Source organism: Danio rerio, chromosome 9 (assembly GCF_052040795.2).
Source record: "Danio rerio strain M-AB ecotype USA chromosome 9, GRCz13ab, whole genome shotgun sequence".
In the NCBI taxonomy this organism is placed as follows: Eukaryota; Metazoa; Chordata; class Actinopteri; order Cypriniformes; family Danionidae; genus Danio; species Danio rerio.
The window spans coordinates 56418187-56440000 of record NC_141029.1 but is presented as its reverse complement, the minus strand read 5'-3'; the positions used below and the strand labels follow the sequence as shown (position 1 = coordinate 56440000).

Sequence of the window (21814 nt, the reverse complement as noted above, 5' to 3'; positions counted from 1 at the left end):
TTAATTTTTATTATAATATAATAATTTGTATTATATTATATTATATTATATTATATTATATTATATTATATTATATTATATTATATTATATTATATTATATTATATTATATTATAATCATTCATTCGTTTTCCTTTGGCTTCGTCCCTTTATTTATTAGGGGTCGCCACAGCGATATGAGCCACCAACTTATCCAGCATATGTTTATACAGCGAATGCTCTTCCAGCTGCAATCTAATACTGGGAAACACCCATACACACTCATTCACACAGTACGGCAAATTTAGTTCATCAATTCCCCTATAGTGCATGTGTTTGGACTGTGGGGGAAACCAGAGCACCAACACCAACTGGAACTGGAACACCAACACGGGGAGAACATGCAAACTCCACGCAGAAATGACAACTGACCCAGCCGGGACTCAAACCAACGTTTTTCTTGCTGTAATTGTAAACTCATAATAATATATCACATTTACTGTATTTTTGATAAAATTGGACACAACGTTAAAATTCTGTATCTTCTGACCAGCGGCGTATTTCTTTCTAAGCCGTATTTCTGCTCCGAATGGACTCAGATGTGCTCTAAACCCTGTGAATCTGTAGTGTATTGTAATAAATAATAGACAGGAGGTTATATTTACTGCCAGAACATTTTAGAGAGACTAAAGTGGTGTTATAAAACATTCAGACGCACCCTTTTTCTGACACGCAAACACATCTGACTGCAGAAAAACAGCCTTTTATATAGTGTTAATGCATACACACTGCGCTCAATTGCTGGATTATTTTAGCTGATAAACGTGCATGTTAAAATTGCATCTTAATTTTCTTGATATTTGCAACATAACAATTCAATTCAGCTTTATTTGTATAGCACTTTTACAATGTAGATTGTGTCAAAGCAGCTTCACATAAATGGTCATAGTAACTGGAACAGTGTGGTTCAGGTTTTAGTGTTTAAGTTCAGTTCAGTTCAGTTTAGCTCAGTTCAGTGTGATTTAATCATTACTGAGAGTTCAAACACTGAAGAGTAAATTCATCGATGCGTAGCTCTACCAATCATGAACCATGCGAGGCAGTGGCGACAGCGGAGAGGGAAAAAAAAAACTTCATCTGATGGGAGTGAAGGAAAAAAAACAGACTCAGTTCGGCACAACCATTTTAATTTCTCCGCTGGCCAAAAGTCTTGTGCAGAGCTGCAGTCTCAGTGGTGGAGGCTGGAAGATGGCCTCAGCGAAGATTCGTCTGTCCCTGGAGCGTCGCTGGAATCAGACTCATGTTCTCCACTCCCCACGACCATCAGCGCAGCAGCAGCTCAGGATATGGCCTGGTCCCGGATATGGACACCTTGGGATCATCTCGTCGCTGGTCTTGGATCCAATCAGTGACTCCGCATAATCTGAGGACCTCGGGATGAGTATCCCCAGGTGAAAATAGAGAATAAAGAGAATAATTAGCGTAGCTGCTGTTCATAGTGTATATAAACAAGATGCAGAAGCCTGTGTGGAACCCGCTAGGTGATGCATTGAGTGTATGCTTTACTAAACAGATCGGTCTTTAATCTAGTTTTGAACTGGGAGAGTGTGTCTGAGCCTCGGACGTTATCAGGAAGGCTATTCCAGAGTGTAGGAGCCATGAAAGAGAAGGCTCGACCTCCTTTACTTGATTTTGCTATTTTAGGTAGGGAAGAAAATGTGGCTTCACCACACACCAACCAGCTATAGAGGAGTAGAGAGTCAGTGATAGAGCCAATTCAGTGGATGGGGATGTTTGGGACGACATGATGGGTCAGTGCCGATGGAGGCCGAGACACCGGGGTTACACCCCTACTCTTTACAAGAAGTGTCATGAGATTATTAATGACCACAGAGAGTCGGCGCCCACTGCCAGTATAGTGTCACCTTCACTATACTGGGGCATTAGGACTCACACTGCATAATACTATTTATATATATATATATACATACATATATATATATGTATATATACATGTATATATATATGTATATATACATATATATATATATATATATATATATATATATATATATATATATATATATATATATATATATATGTATATATACATATATATATACATGTATATATACATATATATATATATATATATACATATATATATACATGTATATATACATGTATATATACATATATATATATACATACATATATATATATATATATATATATATATATATATATGTATATATATATATATATATATATATATATATATATATATACATATATATAAATATATATATATATACATATATATAAATATATATATATACATATATATAAATATATATATATATATATATATATATATATATATATATATATATATATATATATATATATATTACAGCTGCTCAATTAATCGTTAAAAGATCGCAATTTCGATTCGACCCCCTAGACCAGGGGTGTCAAACTAAATTGCTGGAGGGCCGCAGCCCTGCACAGTTTAGTTCCAACCCTGCTCCAACACACTTACCTGTAGGTAAGTGACGTGAGCTGCTGACCGTGAGCTGTTATCACAGAGAGGGCGGGCATGCGCTCTACTTAATGACAGACGCGCGTGTCTACTTTAGTGAGCAGAACCTGCATATGTTGCGAGTAACAGGTAATACAGTTGTAAATAATATTCAGTTTATGGCACCGAGTGATCGTTTGGGAGCCGCACGCGAACTATGAACAAGCGATTAGCAGTCAAAATGAAACCGAAAGTGTGCACTTCATTTAAATGATCATATCGCATTTTAGAGTTATGATTACGACAAGCGTTTGATATGTGTTTTCTTTCATAGCGAACACACAGTTGTGCATGAAAATAAATGTTTACAGTGTCAGTATAACTACTCTAGCCTATATATTGCTGAATATAATCTGATAATGGCAAATGTCTGATTTTACCAGTGAATTAAATTGTCTAATATTTAATAATGCCATATGCTTGTTTTCACCATACCTTTATTTTACATCTACAGAATCGTGAGAAAATCGCAATTCTCATTTTAGCCAGAATCGTGCAGCTCTAATATATATATATATATATATATATATATATATATATATATATATATATATATATATATATATATATATATATATATATTGAAACTAGATTATATAATTTTAAATATCCACACTATGTTAATTACGGTAAAGTTAGGGTCATTAGGCAAGTCATTGTATAACAGTGGTTTATTCTGTAGACAATCCTAAACTAATATAGTTTAAGAGGGCTAATAATATTGAACTTAAATGGTTTTAAAGAATTAAAAGCTTAAATAAAACTGTATTCCAGCCGAAATAAAACAAATAAGACCTTCTCCAGAAGAAAAAATATTCAAGGAAATACTGTGAAAACGTCCTGAATCTGTTCAACATCATTTGGGAAATATTTGGAAAAGAAAAACAATTGCATATCATAATCATTCAATACTTAAAATAATGATCAAGTGTGCATTTTTGTCATATCGCCCAGCCCTACTGGCAATATTTTAATACAGATGATCATTTGACTCAAACCAGACACTGTTTTCCCCTTTGCAAACACTCTCTAACGTTCTCAATGGTGGACAATATGTGGAAAGTAATTCGAAGCGGATGAAAAAAGGAAGTCAGGCAGTTTCCTCTTGTTGGAAAGCGTGTTTGCCTCTACACCTTTGTCTCGAAGCCCCTGTTCCTTCCTGACAGACAGAAATCAGATCTCTGGAAAAGACCACGTCGTCCGAAGTTTAAAGTTCAGCTCTGTGAGCCGCAGACGCTGTACAGTAATCATTTCCAGCTCTCGCGTTTCATTGCCACTCGGCCTGTGCTCTGAAAGCTGATTTTCTCTTTTTTTCTACCTGAAAATGAGCGTGTACTGCAGAAACAACGTGTTATTTCCAAAAATGACTAATTAAACTACGTACTTATTCAAAATGAGTTCAAGCAACACAATTAGGGTTGAAAACCTAATTATTTTATGTTCAATCCACTTAAATATTCATTCATTCATTTTCCTTCGGCTTAGTCCCTTCATTTATCAGGTGTCACACAGTGGAATGAACCGCCAACTATTCCTACTACAGCCAGTTTAGTTAATCAATTCCCCTATAGTGCATGTGTTTGGACTGTGAGGGAAACCATAGCACCTGGAGGAAACCCACGCCAACATGGGGAGAACATGCAAACTCCACACAGAAACACCAACTGACCCAGCCGGGACTTGAAGCAGAGACCTTCATGTTGTCAGGCCACAGTGCTAACCACTGAGCCATCATGCCGCCTTAATTATTGCATATTTTCACATTTTATTATCAATGCTGAAATGATACATAGCGCAGTGCTAGTTTTGGGAAAAATTATCAAAACAGACTTTAACCTTTGAAACTCTGTGGACCTGGTACCGGGTCCATGACGACATCGACTTTCTCTTTCAGATTTAAAGGGCTAGCATTGCACCAGAGCCTCTTAAGTGGTTTCGTTTGAAAGTGTAGAATCTATATTTTCTGCACATATGCATCACTTTGGTTTTTATTCTACTGTACAAAAGTTATTTACTAGGGATGTAACGGTATTGTAAATACTGTCATACCGCAATAGTAATTTTTTTCGATATTACCGTAGTCGCATGACTCGGTAAAACTATAGGTCTTCTGAGAAAATTTGCTCAGGCGAATGAAGCGAACGGGAGGTACCGGAAACTACAATTCCCATCAGCCCAGGCTTGGCCATAATCCCTGGCGGTCTGTTGTCGCTACAGATTCAGTAATGCGGAAATGGAGTGTGCTGCTAGAAGCGGGGATCAAAAAGAGCTGGAAAACCCTAAAGCGGGTGTTGTCGCCGCGCGCGTAGTGAATAGTGGTGTTGTCGCGCGAGTTCTTATCAGCTGTGTTGTCGCGCGCGTAGTGAATAGTGGTGTTGTCGCGCGAGTTCTTATCAGCTGTGTTGTCGCGCGCGTACTGAATAGCGGTGTTGTCGCGCGAGTTCTTATCAGCTGTGTTGTCGCGCGCGTACTGAATAGCGGTGTTGTCGCGCGAGTTCTTATCAGCTGTGTTGTCGCGCGCGTAACTTACTGTGAAGCGGGGACGGAGAGTATGTCGCGTCGCGGGGGCACTTTTGGTCATTTTGGAAGGGAACTTTCTATCCAAGACTAGGGCATGTGCACTGCACAGGTTGAGCCCTGTGTGTGCACGTGCCTGCAAGTTGGGGAATACAACTAATAAAAGTCATGGGGACTGCAGAAACACAGCACACTGTTCAGATTGATGCAGACATGAGATCTCTATCTCACTCATGGTTTGTCCTCTCAAGTGGGGGAAAGACAATGCACAACGTTACCCACTGCTGTCAACCTGGGCCAAGTCATATCTCTCTGTCCCAGAAACCTCAGTCCCAAATGAGAGGGGTTTTTTCTGTTGCAGGGGACATTGTAAATACCCAGAGATACCAGCTTTTACCAGATTATATTTATATGATAATTTTCCTTTAAACCCATCTCTATCTAAGTGAGTGAGTGATTAAATGTTGAATGTGATGAGTTTTCAACAATACTAAATTGAAACTTAATTTTTTTACATGGTTTAATATTTTTTTGTTATTAAAATTGAAGTTCCTGTTTCAAAGCTTACAGATAGATGGCTAATTTGTATGTCATTCACACTTTTGGCACTTTTTTGGAGTATTTTCATAAGTTTTGTTTTTTCCTGTAAATGATTCAATAAATACCGTACCGTGACATTCATACCGAGGTATTACCGTACCGTGAAATTCTGATACCGTTACATCCCTATTATTTACACTTAAATACACAGTGTTTTGGATACCTGAGCTGGGTATTGAACATTGGTTCATTTTCATGTTTTTCATATGACACATGTACAAGTTATAGCTCAAATGAAAGCTCTTGCCGGTGCTCATACAGTTCTAGCATTATTTTTTACTGAATTATATTCACATATCAAACAGTTGCCGAATGAATTGTGGTGTTTCCATAATGTAGAAGTGAAAACAATACATTTATGATCAATAAGCAGCCCCAGATAGCACAGACAGCTGTCATCTCTTACCTTATGCTGTGCGCTTCAGGGCCATTCTCCTCTGTTTTTGAGGTGATGTGCATAAGTAATGCTTTTATATGTCTGACGTGCTCCAAACACAGTGAATTATGTTTGATCAAACAAAACAATAGTGAAATATGAAAACAATGATCGCTCCCTGTGGCTTGTACAGCACCTCTCATCAGTTATAATACAATAACCTCTGCATAGATTATGGTGGAGACATTTTTCTGTTTTCCTATGATTACAGACATGTGCAGGAACCACCAACATTAATTACAGCACACTAGACCACACACAACCTAAAAGGTACACTTGCAAATTTGAGTTTATAAAAAAAAAAGCGCCTCTTTTTTTTTAGGTGTTTATTATAACACAGACAACATATACAGTTATTTTAAACACGTTCAATAGTGTTTTATGAAAATTCAAAGGGTTTTCTTTAAAATGATACCAAATTTTGGCATTTACACCTCTGCATGCGGATTTGGGAAGCTTTTAAATTTGGGAAAGCAAAATCCAGGCGGAAATCCCCAAATAGCATTTGACTTTAGGAGGGTAAAGTTGGATGTGTGAAGCCGTTCCTGATCGTCAGTGTTTTATATGCTTAACGGAGCTCCTTTTTTTTTTTTGCATGCTAACATTTTCTGCACGCCTCTGTGCCTCTTCACACCTGAACATGTATTGTATAAATGATTCAGCGCTTCGGATAAAAGCCTCTATTTTGGTGGCGCTCGGTGCACTTCCAAACGCTCCAGAAAAAGTTCAGGAGTGCTGTGGGTGATGTTCGCTCCTTGCGGGATTCTCCTGCTTCATCTCCAAGTTTCTATTATTACACAGTTTCACGGCTGAAGAAAAAAACGCATCATTGTTAGCTTTTCAACTTTTGCTATAAAAACTATAAGGCTGGGCGGTAGTGTGGCTCAATGATCAGCACTGTGGCCTCACTGCAGGAAGGGTCAGTTGGAGTTTCTGTGTGGAGTTTGCATGTTCTCCCTGTGTTGCTTCGGTTTCCCCCACAGTCCAAACACATGCGCTATAGGGGAATTGATGAACTAAATTGGCCGTAGTGTATAAGTGTGTGTAAATGAGCGTGCATGTGTGTTTCCCAGTACTGCAGCTGAAAGAGCATCTACTGTGTAAACCATATGCTGGAATTGTTGGTGGTTCATTCTGCTGTGGTGACCCCTGATGCATTAGGAACTAAGCTGAAGGGCTGTGCATAATCTGCTGCATCTCCCCAACATGATGTTGTTGTTGTTGTGTGTGTGTCTGTGTGTGTGTGTGTGTGTGTGTGTGTGTGTTTTGCATGTTTGCCATTTGGGTTAAAACCCCAAAGACAAGCGCAGACAGACAGATAATCTGAGAAAATTGATCTGGGATTATCTGTCATCCAGCGAATCTGAACGCAGACTGTGATTTCCATCTCTGCACTCGTCTATTTTTAGCGTAGCGCACATTACACATGCTCTCTTTGCTCCCTTGTCATGCTTTGAACTCGCTGGCCTCGTTTCCTAACCTCACAATAGAAATGTCAGGTTTTGCATGCATTTGCTGCTCTGTTTTCTGGCCAGGCTGGCGAGTCGCATCGTGTTCATGTTTAATGTTTCTTCAAGGGAAAAATACTTGAATTTTCATGCAGTTTTCGGTCACTAAACAATTAAGTGGAGTGGTGACACGCTGGGTGCAAAGCAGTTTCATTTAGTCCTTTTTGGCTTAGTCCCTTTATTAATCAGGGGTCACCACTGCGGAATGAACCGCCAACTTATCCAGCATGTTTTACACAGCGTATGCCCTTCCAGCTGCAACCCATCACTGGGAAACATCCATACACACTTATTCACACACTCATACACTACGGCCAATTTTTCAGTTCCCCTATAGCGCATGTGTTTGGACTGTAAACCGGAGCACACAGAGAAAACCCACGGCAACACAGGAAGAGCATGCAAACTCCACACAGAAACACTCACTTACTCGAACCAGCCACCTTCTTGCTGTGAGGCCACAGTGCTAACCAGAGCCAATGCGTCTTAAAGGGCCATGAAACCCCCTCGTTTCAGCAGGTGTTTTCACACCTCTACTTTGGAAAAAGTCAGAAAAGTGGGCGTGTCCAGCTCTGTTTAGGGCGGAGTGTCGGAGGAAGAAAAGTGGGATGGTGTGGGAGTGTCTATTTGGGCACGTGCGAGTTTCAGAGTCAAAATACACACACACACACACACACACACACACACACACACACACAGGAGAAAGTGATTGTGTTTACATTAGGGATGGGAAGATTAACCGATATGTATCGATATGCGGTCATGCGCGTGCACGATGCGAGTGCATCGGTTGAGCAGCAGAGGATGAATGAAATTTTGGAAGCAAATCGAGATGCATCGGTTTTTGCGAGATGCATCGGTTTTTCCAAGATACAGCTTATATTTTTAATATAGAATGTATTTTTTATTTATTAACAAGTGTTGTCAACCTGTTTTTGGCGCATAATTTAATCGACCTACATAAAGTAAGCCTTAGCAACGGATTTGCGGATGTGCACACACTACAACTCAGTGTATCAGGTGTGCGGATGAAGCTAGTGGAGCGCCCTCAGAAAGCGCGAGAAGCAAAACAAACATTTTATTCCTCACTGAGTTTTAAATCTAAAGTATGGCAACATTATGGATTTAAGGATGGACGACATGACAGGACAGATGCAATTTGCAAAATGTGCCGCGCATCTGTAAAATACGCGGGCAGTACGACTAATCTGAAATCTCACTTGAAGCGGCGCCACGGTGTTGTTGTGAAAGCATCTTCCAGTGTTCCTGCATCCCCGGCTTTCGCACTGCTTCAACTGTAGCTACCAGCTCCAAAAGTGGTGAGAAAAGCATTGCAAGTTTTTTTTTCCATGCGCAACAGTTCTGCTCGCTCTACGCCAATAACGAATGCTATTGCATTGTTCATCTGCAAAGATATTCACCCTAGTGTCACGGAGAACCAAGGTTTTAAACACCTCCTCCTGTTAATTTTTATTTAATTATAATAATAATAATAATATTAATAATAATAATGATAAAAATAATTGGGTGTCACGGTGGCACAGTGGGTAGTTTGACCACCTCACAGCAAGAAGATTGCTGGTTTGTTATATTTTTATTAGCCTGTTGTTTACAGTGACAGTGATGTTTCAAAGCAGCATAACACTGCTAGTTCACAACCTTAAGTTTTGAATAATCAGTGGCAAAATATCTTTGTAAAACTTGTTTTCATAGTTAAAAAGTTAAATCACAATTCTTGTTGTGCAATGCTAAACCTTTATGTTGAAAGAGTGCAAATATATATATATATATTTTAATATATATTGCACTTATACATTCTGTTTATCTTGAGAATACTTAAATAATATGTGCTATATGTTCTAAAATGGCCCTCTACTGTAAACTGACACTCTGGCTCTGAGAGTAGAGCCAGTTTGTAAAAAAGTCTTGGTTAGTCTTTATTAGTCTTGCCCAACCCTAGTTTACATGGACATCTGTAGTTGAATTATTTGCCAAATTATTAAATGGTGGACTTTAACTGCAGTTTGGCTCTTTCATTCAGGGAATTCATTCATGTCCAACGCGACAAACGAGATATTTGATTGGAGGATCTGCTCTAAGCGTGTATTTTTCATGCAATGTTTGATACCGCATGGCGAATGAGAGAAAAAAAACCCTCTGCATTTTCCGGAAACTTAGATGCACACGGCAGGTAGCGTCAGAAAGCAGCGTGTGTTATTCCGGTCACTAAATGCGGTGAAAATCCTACACGAGGTTAAAGTTTGGTTGTGGTGCTAACATGTTTACACTCGGTGCACTAGTTAACTTAGTTCGATACGAACAAACTGAATAAACAAAGAGCGCTGGACGCTCACTCACCAAATCTGTAGAGACAGACAATCACCAGCAACTAGAGCCGCGTCTTTATTAAGAGGAGACTACAAGCGAATCCGGATCTCAGCGTTTGCAGATGAGAACAGCTCTCAGGTAAACAATAATCCTCCTTAGACACGTAAGTTATTGTTGTCGAGCGTCGCGTACACTGTTAATCCACACGTGACTCCAGCTGAGCTCTCACAGAGAGAAAATGAAAACAAAACTTCACTGCAGCAAACTATAAAAGCAACACTTCACGCTTGTTTTGCCAACACAACGTGGCGTCTCTGTGTCTAAACACTGTGACAGTAATGAATATTAATGAAGTTGCACAATAGAGCGCTCTGATTGGTTTGAACCAAGCTTTACTCATGCATTAATGCAGCACACTGTAAGATGTAATAAGACTCACTCTGGCACAGACGTCCAGTCTGCACGCTGGAATACACACTATTATGTCATGACCGTGACGCAGCTTCAAAAATTCGTTTCAAACCGGAAGTACGAATTTGCTTGAAATAACGCAAAAACAACCAATTTACACTTTTTAGTGAAATATAGGTGTCCTAATAGTGTTTTTAGCAGTGTGGGACACATATACCACTGTCAACAGCTGTTTTGGTGTTTCGTGACCCTTTAAGTCTAGACTTTAAAATGGAGAGAAAAGAACCACTCGTAATATCTGGGGGCAGCTGGTTCCACAAACGTGGAACAGCGACTGCAAAGGCTCTATCTCCTTTCAGTTTAAGTCGAGACAGAGGAATTTGCAGTAAAATTTTATTTGACGACCTAAGAGACCGAGGAGTTGACTGTAGGTTAATAAGTGCTGATATATAAGAAGGTGCTTGCTCATTCAGTGCTTTAAAAATAACAAGTAAAATCTTGAACTGAATTCTAAAATTAACAGGAAGCCAATGAAGGGATGCTCAAACTGGTGAGATATGAGCAGGTTTCTTGGTGCCTGTTAAAAGTCTAGCTGCCGCATTTTGAACCCACAGCAACCGTGCCAATGAGGATTGAGGGAGACCAACATATAAAGAATTGCAATAGTCTAGGCGGTACGTGATAAAAGTATGTATGACCTTTTCCAGATCTTGAAAGGAAAGAATGGATTTGATGATGGAAATGGAAGAGTTTGAAGTCATTTCACAAACAAATTAAAGATTAAAATAGCATTCTGAATTATTTAGGCCAATTCTTGTTTATGCAATAATAACAACTCATTCATTCATTTTTTTTTTCGGCTTAGTGCCTTTATTATCCGGGGTCTCCACAGCGGAATGAACCGCCAACTTATGCAGCATACGTTTTATGCAGTGGATGCCCTTCCAGCTGCAACCCATCACTGGGAAACATCCATACGCACTCATGCACACACATACACTACAGACAATTTAGCCTCCCCGGTTCCCCTATAGCGCATGTGTTTGCACTGTGGGCGAAACCGGAGCACACAGAGAAAACCCACGCCAACACGGGGAGAACATGCAAACTCCACACAGAAACACTCACTGACTCGAACCAGCCACCTTCTTGCTGTGAGGCCACAGTGCTAACCAGAGCCACTTTGCCGCCTTCCCTGCAATATTTCAAATTTCAATTTGCAATTTGCTTGTTACAAAAAATTCTCTTTCAAGTTCATTCATTCATTTTCCTTCGGATTAGTGCCTTATTTATCAGGTGTCACCACAGTGAAATGAACCTCCAACTATCATTCATTCATTCATTTTCTTGTCGGCTTAGTCCCTTTATTAATCCAGGGTTGCCACAGTGGAATGAACCGCCAACTTATCTAGCAAGTTTTTACGCAGCAACTGCCCTTCCAGCTGCAACCCATCTCTGGGAAACATCCAACTATCTCTTTCAAATTTTTAAAAGCATTTTATTTATTAAGGATTCAGTAATGTTTGTAAAAATTAGCAACAATTAGATTCTCTTTGGAAAATGCTGTATATATTTTTAATTCAAATAAATACTATTCTTTTGAACCTTTATTTACATTTCAATCTCAAAAAGTAAATACAGATTTTGTTTTTCTGTCAATACTGAAAGTTCCCTCCTGGCATATTTTAATTCATTTTGAGGCTGTTTTTGCAATCACTGCTTTTTCTGATATTATTTATTAAATCATTAGTAGGGCCAGACAGAATCTGCAGACATTTTTAGCTATTTCAGCTGAGAATTTTGTAAATAATCTGTGGATTTATGCAAAATTATTTTGGGAGTATCAGAATTAAAAACTTAATATATGAAATAAAAAATAATTTAGTTTTAACTTTAATGTTTACAATGTAAATCCATCTAGATCCACTTATTTGGTAAATAAAGCAAGTCTCTCATTTATTATTTCCACTAAAAGACAAAATATTACTTTACAAACTGTATTGTTCATAAATCAGATGAACATTTTCATATTAGTCAATAATAATGCTGAAATTAATAATATATATATATATATATATATATATATATATATATATATATATATATATATATATATATATATATATATATATATATATATATATATATGTATATATAAATTTACACACATTTACACAAGAAAATAAAAAGAATCAATGATGGGCTAAAAATCTGCACATTTCTGCATGTGCAGATTTCCTGTGGGCCTACGGATTAGTCGCATTGTATTAATAATAATAAAAAAATCTCTGCTGTATGCGACAACTTTCTGTGTTTCATTATAATTTTATTATTTTTTTTAGTAAATAAATAAATACATTTATTTATTATTCGTTTATTATTTTTTAATGTCTATAAATTTATTCTTAAACATATTATTATTATTATTATTATTATTATTATTACACACACACACACACACACACACACACACACACATATATATATATATATATATATATATATATATATATATATATATATATATATATATATATATATATATATACAGTTGAAGTCAGAATTATTAGCCCCCCTGTTTACTTGATAAACCTCAAATGTTTACATGATCGAGTCACTGACATACAGTCTTTAAATTCACTTTAACATGAATTATTTCTATAAAAATCAAATGTTTTGCTTTATATGAACTGAAATGTTTTCATTAGCTTCAGTTTAATGTTAAATAAATTTGTCGATTGACATTTTTTGTTATACTAATTGAAATGTTTTCTTAATATTTATTTATTGTTTATTTATTATTCATTTATTCACTCATTCATTCATTTTATTTATTTATTCATTCATTTTATTTATTTATTTATTTATTGTTAGCTAGTTTAGTTAGTTTATTTATATAGCACATTTTTAACAACACAACGTTTCCCAAAGTGCTGAACACAATCAATACTAAAAACAAAATCTACATCACATACATAACACTTAAAACATAAGGCAAACCCCTCAACATTAAAAAGGCTCAAATACTAAGGAACAAAGATGGCGTTTCAAACGCTTTTTAAAAACAGATAGAGTTGGAGCATGTCTGATGTTGTATTGATGTTGTATTTATATTGTATTAATTAATTAATTAATTAATTAATCTATTTATTTATTTATTTATTTATTGTATTCATTTATTTTTCTTTCTTTATTTATTTATTTTATTCATTTATTAATTCATTTTATTTATTTATTGTATTCATTTATTTAATTTTTTAAAAATTCTTTTACTTATATATTTGTTTATTTATTTATGTATTTATTGTATAAATTTATTTATTTATTCATTTTATTTATTCATTCATTTTATTTATTTATTCATTTTATTTATTTATTTATTATTAAATTTATTTATTATATTATTTATTTATTTATTTTTATTCATTATTTATTTTATTCGTTTATTTATTCATTCATTCATTCATTTTATTCATATATTTATTTATTTTTTTCATTCATTTTTATTCGTTATTCATTTTATTTTTTTATTTATTGATTGATTCATTTTATTTATTTATTTATACATTTTATTTGTTTATTTACTTATTTATTTATTTATTGTATACATTTATTTATTTATTCATTCATTCATTCATTTTATTTATTAATTTGATTGATTTATTTACTTATTTATTTATTGTATACATTTATTTATTCATTCATTCATTCATTCATTCATTTATTTTATTTATTTATTTATTTATTTATTTATTTATTTATTTATTTATTTATTTATTTATTTATTTCCCCACAGTCCAAATACATAACTAACTTGAAGGAAATAAATGAATGACTGAATTACATCAACTAAAATGTATTTGAATATATCTGTTTTTTTTCATACAAAATATAATGTTTTCTATATATATATATATATATATATATATATATATATATATATATATAAAGTATATGAACACAATATATTTATATTCAAGACTCAAATAAATAAAATAAAAGCAAAACTCCCTTTTCCCCTGAAGCTCAAGACTCCTTTTACAACCTTTCAAATCACGATCAGAGTTTCTTCATCTTTATTTCTCACTATCCTGATAATATCAACACATTAAATGAGAAGAGATGTGCATCCTCATGCATTTATGTCTCCGTGTTCAGCAGAAAAACCCAAGCGGCTCCAATAACGTGCACTTGATCTAGTTTTTATAAATCTAAATCTGTGTGCGCCGCTTTATTCCCTCCCCCATGACTGATGTGAGTGTTTAGTGTTTATGGACAGAGCACACTTGACATGCTGAGAGACAGACAGCGATAGCACACTCAATAATGGATGCGGGACGGCTGGTAGATTATTCCCTCATTGAGATAAATTGTGCTGCACTGATGTGAAGTGACGTTTCTAAAGTGCATTTCTGCTGTTGTTTTATTATTATTTCCTCAGCAAATGTTGGATTCCAACCTCAGCAATTTGATCAAGAGGAACAGCGAGCTGGAAAACCTGATGGCAAAGTTGATCCAGACCTGTCAGCATGTTGAGGTAAAGCCAGAAATGATGTGTTTGTGTGCATGCGGTATTTATGCATGATTGTTTTTCTATTGCATTGGGTCGAGGATTTCTGTATATTTGCTTTAATGTGAAATAGTTGATTTACTTGATATACAATTGCAAATGTTTACATGATCGAGTCATCGACATAGTCTTTAAATTCACTTCAATATGAATTATTTTTATATAATTGCAATGTTTTAATTTTAAATTAACTGAAATGTTTTCATTAGCTTCAGTTTATTCTGAAATATATTAGTTAATTGTCATTTTTTCTATTATAGTGATTTAAATGTTTTCTTAATATTTATTTTATATATTTATTCGTTTTATATATTTATTTATTTATTTTTTTTCATTTATTCATTCATTCATTTTATTTATTTATTTATTTATTAATTTTATTTATTTATTTGTTCGATTTATTTACTTATATATTCATTCATTCATTCATTTATTCATTCATTTTATTTATTTATTTATTTATTTATTTATTTATTCATTTATTCTATTTATTTATTCATTTTATTTATTTAGTTATTTATTTATTTGGTTTATTTATTTATTTATTCATTCATTTTATTATTTTATTTATTTATTCATTCATTCATTTTATTTAATTATTTATTTATTTGTTTAATTAATTTTGTTATTCATTTTTATTCAATTTATTTATTTATTCATTCATTTATTTATTCCATTTTTTCATTTTATTTATTCATTCATTTATTTATTCATTCATCTTCTTTATTTATACATTCATTTAATTAATTTATTTTTTATTAATACATTTATTTTATTGATTTATTTATTTATTCATTCATTCATTTTATTTATGTATGTTTTTATTAATTTATTTATTTTATTGATTTATTCATTTATTCATTCATTTTATTTATTTTTAAATTTTTTAATCATTTATTTTCATTTTATTTATTCATTTTTTATTAATTTATTCATACATTTTATTTATTTATTCTATTTATTTAATGATTGATTTATTCTATTTATTCATTCATTTAATTTATTTATTCATTTTATCCATTTATTTATTAATTTATTCATTTTATTCATTTATTTATTTGTTTTTTTGTTTGTTTAATCTTTTTTCTATTTATTTATACTTTTAGATTATTTATTTATTAATTTATTTGTCTATTTACAAAACACAACTTTCTTTTTTGCATTAAAAGTTTCACAGAGCAAGGAAATTTTCACAGTATTTCCTAAAATTTTTTCTTCTGGAGAAAGTCTTATTTGTTTTATTTCGGCTAAAATAAAAGCAGTTTTAAATTCTTTGAAAACAATTTAAGTTCAATATTATTAGCCCCTTTAAGCAATATTTATTCTCGATAGTCTACAGAACAAACCATCATTATACAAAAACTTGCCTAATTACCCTAACCTGCCTAGTTAACCTAATTAACCTAGTGAAGCCTTTAAATGTCACTTTAAGCTGTATAGAAGTGTCTTGAAGAATATCTAGTCTAATATTATTTAAAGTCATCATGACAAGTTATTATATATATATATATATATATATATATATATATATATATATATATATATATATATATATATATATATATATATATATATATATATATGCAATCATGAAGAATATAATTATTGTTTTATATTAAGTTTATCAACACAAGATATTTATATTCTAGGTATTATGATTATGTTTATGATTATGTTAAAAAAATGTTTACAACAAAAATAACTATTTCTAAAGCACTTTTGTATTTAATGAAGTTTTTACACTAATTCTCTTTTTATTGGTATAATATTTGTTTTGCATGAAGCAATGAATAAATGTTGTTGTAAACATTCATGTTATTGACACTTTTCACAAGACTGTACTGGCGCGTTTAATGTCATACATCATCAGCATCCTAAATCCTTGAAAGTTTTAAATATTTCGATTTTGGACAAAACAAAGATTTCGTACTCTCCCATTCACTGCACTCTGAGTTTACCAACTATGACGACTTCTGCTGCTGAGAAACACAGTAGTGTCTGGATGCAGCCTTTATAATGCAAGCTGAGATTGCATCACTCAGCGGTGCAATGTCAGACACAATTCACTTAATGGAGTTACGGGTAGGGTTAGGGGTGGGGTTAGGTGAGCCCATTAAAAAGCATTGGATGCAGCTCAGATTGCACTGCACCAGGTCTGCATCCAGACCCCTCTCGAGAAACATGCACATGTGAAAAAGGTCCAATGTTCTGCATCTCCATTTGCTGCTGTTGTGATAGTTGTGCTTATTTAACGTTTATTTAACGTTTTGTATTGTATCTCCAGCACAATGCGGCTCATCAGGAGAGTAAGCTGACGGAGGAGTGCGACACACTGATCAACATCGTCCAGCAGAGGCGACAGATCATCGGCACCAAGATCAAAGAGGGAAAGGTGATGATGTCAGCAACATCTGCATTTACACACTTTACACTATATGCGGGAGGTAAAGGGGTTGTTGCCTGCATTCTCCAAATCCATTTATCAGGGCAAGCATGGCCTAAAGGTGTTCAGATGATCGCTGTTACCTCCTTACAATGTGCTACAGGTAGCTCAATCCTTCATGTGTCATCTATAAAAGCTGCGGTTGCACATTTTGTCAGCTTTAAATGTCTATGGGAGTGAAATACCACCTTAAATAAGTCAATATAGCTAAATTAATTTGCAATATCATTAGGGCTAGAGCAAGCTGAACTGCCGCTCTATTCTGTCGCCTATGCGCGAATATATCTGAGGACGCGGGTGGTGAGGGAGGTGTCGCGGACATAACTGAGGACGCGGGTGGTGAGGGAGGTGTCGCGGACATAACTGAGAATGCGGGTGGTAAGGGAGGTGTCGCGGACGCCGCCCTCTCTATACTACCGCCCTAGGCCGCCGCCTAGGTTGCCTCAATGGAGGCGCCGGCCCTGAATATCATCATCGTCAGTAAAGATATTGATGTTGTTACATAGATTCTTCATTAAATATTAGACTGGAATAATGATGCTACAGATTCAGCTTTACATCACAGCTATGAATTACATTTGACAGAATATTCACATATAAACATAGTTTTTTACATTTTAATCATATTTTGCACTATTATTTTCCTTACTGTATTTGTTGAAAATGGGAAACAGTTCATTGGATTTTTTGGTTAGTATAGTTGAAATCAGACGTTTACACACACTAAAAAAGGAATATAACCGTTTTTTTTTTAAAATGTCTGATGGTAAATCATACTAAATGTTTACTATTTTAGGACCGTTAGGATTACATAAATGATTTACATTTGCTAAATGCCAGAATAATGAGAGAATTTGTTTTTGAGATTTTTTTATTAGTTTCTAGACAGTCAACAGTTTAAACACATTTTCTTGGTATTTTTTAGCTTTGCTTTAAAACTGTTTTACTTTGGTCAAATGCTTTGGGTCTCCTTCCACAAGCTTCTCACAATAGTTTGCAGGACTTTTCCCATTCCTTCTGACAGAATTGGTGAAGCTGAGTCAGATTTGTTGGCTGTATTGCTCGCACAAGCTTTTTCAACTCTGCCCACACATTCTCTATAGGATTGAGTTCAGGGCTTTGTGATGGCCACTCCAAAACATTCACTCTGTTGTCCTTAAGGCACATGTGAACTCATTTGGCAGTATGCTTAGAGTCATGGTCTGTTTGGAAGAGCCATGTGTGGCCAAGTTGTAATTTCCTGGCTGATGTGTTGAGATGTTGCTTCAGTATTTCTACATACTGTTCTTTCTTCATGATGCCATCTATGCTGTGAAGTGCACCAGTCCCTCCTGCAGCAAAACAGCCCCACAACATGATGCTGCCGCCCCCATACTTCACAGTTGGGATGGTGTTGCTAGGCTTGTAAGCTTTCCCCTTTGTCCTCCAAATGTAACACTGGTCATTATGGCCAAACAGTTCAATCTTAGCTCCATCAGAGCACAGGACATGTCTCCAATATTAATGTTTTCCCAGTGTAGTTTAGCTAATGGTAATCTGGCTTTGTTGTTGATTCTGGCTTGTTGATTTTCCCATGTTGTCACAGAAGGAAGCAGTGTGTTTGAGCTTTTCCTTCAATACTATTCTACAGTTGTGCCTCACATTAACTCAAATGTCGTCAATTAGCCAATCAGAAACTTCCAGAACACTGACATCATCATCTGAGCTTTTCCAGAGGCAGATTAATCTTATTGTGTGTAAACTTGACTTTCAAGAAGAGTTATAACAATTTCTCAAACAATATCTCTCTCAATATTCTGCTATTAAGCAGAACAGAAACACATTTGATCATCCTCACTTACCTAAAAGAGAAAACGTTTAGTCATCTGACTTTTTTAAATGGTTATGTGCGTTTTTATACAGTGTATGTAAACTTCTGCTTTCAACTGTATATAATTTATATCTATAAACGATATATGTCTATTTTAAACTTTCATGTCAAACCTAATATATTTTTAATAAGTAACAGATTTGCTACTGAAAACCAATTGGCAACCTCCCGTTCTCCCTCGGGAAGAAAATACAGAAGTAACTGAGGCTGCAATTCATCGAAATTCCGACAGTCATGGCTCCATATGGAGCAAGTGTCTATTTACAGTACCCTACTGCTAGAAAGGCCAACTATACAATGTACAGTCTGGTACAAAGAACGATTTTGGTTCATATAGCTAATATTACCCTTCATGACAACTGAGAGGTTGAATTTTTTTAAAACTCATCTGTTTCCTTTATATTAGGTTATATTAAGTTTGCATAATTAAGGGCGGGGCCACTTGAGTGACAGCTGGGTCTCGCAGCTCGCAGTCTCATCACCTCAGCTGATTCCGGCTGATTAGCTGCTGAACTCGGCGTATACATCGTATTTTTGTGTTGTTTTATGTGGCTTTACACAGTCAGTCGCCTTTTGGGATTATTTCCTACATCAGGTGATATGGCATGCTGTGTGCACTTAATTGTGCTCACAAACCATTCACGTGGCCTCCGTTTCCCAGGTGAGTGAAGTTATATACTTATATACCATCTCTATACATGTATTTGTTTTATTTAGGATCATTTATAATGTTCTTTAGACCTGTAATGCACTCCAGAAACTGACAGATTGATTAGCTGTAGGCTCTAGAACAGTCATCTGAAGCGTTGTCATACAGTGTTATGCTGGAGTTCATCAGTAGTCAGGGTCCCACTTTATATTAAGTGGCCTTAACTAATATCTTCTTACATAGGAGTTAATAGTTTGTTACATTGTACTTATTGTGTAAATACATGTATTTACTATGTACTTATGCTTGATTAAATGCATGTATTTATTTACATCTGTAATTACATTTGTAAATACACTGTTGACCATCCCTTACACCTTAACCCACCCTTAAACCTACCCATACCACCAAACCTGTCCATAACCCAACCTCTATTCCAACTCAAAAGCACCACAAGTGTTCTCAAATACATTATAAACACAGTAAGCACATTGTATTTTATTTTTGATTTAAGTACATAGTAGTTAGGGACACTTAATATAAAGTGGGACCATAGTCATTTACTAACACAGACTATATCTGAAGTGTTTGGAAGTAATTCATGTTATCCTGCTGTGGAAAAACGCCATAAGAACAATGTTTAGTGGCTCAATGTATTACAGCAGTGTTTTTAAAAGACTGGACACTTTATTGATATAGTGTACAACCAAGCACAAGTGGTCAGAACACAAACGAGTCGCAGGCAATGATGTATTAAGGATTTTTCCCATAGGAAAGCCTGTCTAAGCAAAATGCCAGGAGGCATCTGTAGCCCCCCTCACGCGCTGCCTCCAGGCCCTTGTTTGGTATTCTCCGGTCGGTGTGATGACACCAGGGCCGGCGCTTCCATAAAGGCGGCCTAGGGCGGCAGTATAGAGAGGGCGGCTTCCGCGACACCTCCATTACCACCCGCTTCCTCAGTTATGTCCGCGACACCTCCCTCACCACCCGCGTCCTCAGATATATTCGCGCATAAGCGACAGAATAGAGAGGGCGGCGTCAGCGACACCTCCATCAGCACCTGCGTGTCCTCAGTTAAATCCGCGCATAGGGTGGCAGAATAGTGTTCCGCGACACCCGCGCGTCCTCAGTTATTTCCGCGCATAGGATGGAAGAATAGAGAGGGCAGTGACCGCGACACCTCCCTCCCTCCATCAGCACGCGCGCGTCCTCAGTTATATCCCTGCATAGGACGGCAGAATAGAGAGGGCAGCGTCCGCGACACTTCCCTCCCTCCATCAGCACCCGCGCGTCCTCAGTTATATCCGTGCATAGGACGGCAGAATAGAGAGGGCTGCATCCGCGACACCTCCCTCCCTCCATCAGCACCCGCGCGTCCTCAGTTACATCCGCGCATAGGACTTCAGAATAGAGAGGGCAGCATCCGCGACACCTCCCTCCCTCCATCAGCACCCGCGCGTCCTCAGTTATATCCGTGCATAGGACGGCAGAATAGAGAGGGCTGCATCCGCGACACCTCCCTTCATCAGCACCCGCGCGTCCTCAGTTATGTCCACGCATAGGACGGCAGAATAGAGAGGGCAGCGTCCGCGACACCTCCCTCCCTCCATCAGCACCCGCGCGTCCTCAGTTATATCCGCGCATAGGACGGCAGAATAGAGAGGGCAGCATCCGCGACACCTCCCTCCATCAGCACCCACGCGTCCTCAGTTATATCCGCGCTTAGGACGGCAGAATAGAGAGGGCAGCATCCGCGACACTTCCCTCCCTCCATCAGCACCTGCGCGTCCTCAGTTACATCCGCGCATAGGACGGCAGAATAGAGAGGGCAGCATCCGCGACACTTCCCTCCATCAGCACCCGCGCGTCCTCAGTTACATCCGCGCATAGGACTTCAGAATAGAGAGGGCAGCATCCGCGACA

The 21814-nt window shown here is 36.2% G+C and overlaps 1 protein-coding gene across 10 annotated transcripts in view; it reads left to right on the top strand.

Moving 5' to 3' along the window:
* Nucleotides 1–21814, top strand: part of mid1 (midline 1) — a 146272-nt gene that overhangs the window by 101434 nt on the left and 23024 nt on the right. For 7 of the 10 annotated variants that reach the window (XM_087268513.1, XM_087268512.1, XM_087268514.1 and 4 more), the window contains exons 3-4: nucleotides 14801–14896; nucleotides 17214–17321. In XM_087268513.1, coding sequence (XP_087124639.1) covers nucleotides 14801–14896; nucleotides 17214–17321 — 204 coding nt within the window. Of the gene's footprint in view, nucleotides 1–14557; nucleotides 14704–14800; nucleotides 14897–17213; nucleotides 17592–21814 lie in introns of those variants that run through there. The other 3 variants (XR_015499962.1, XR_015499963.1, XM_087268516.1) reach the window with 2 other exon arrangements.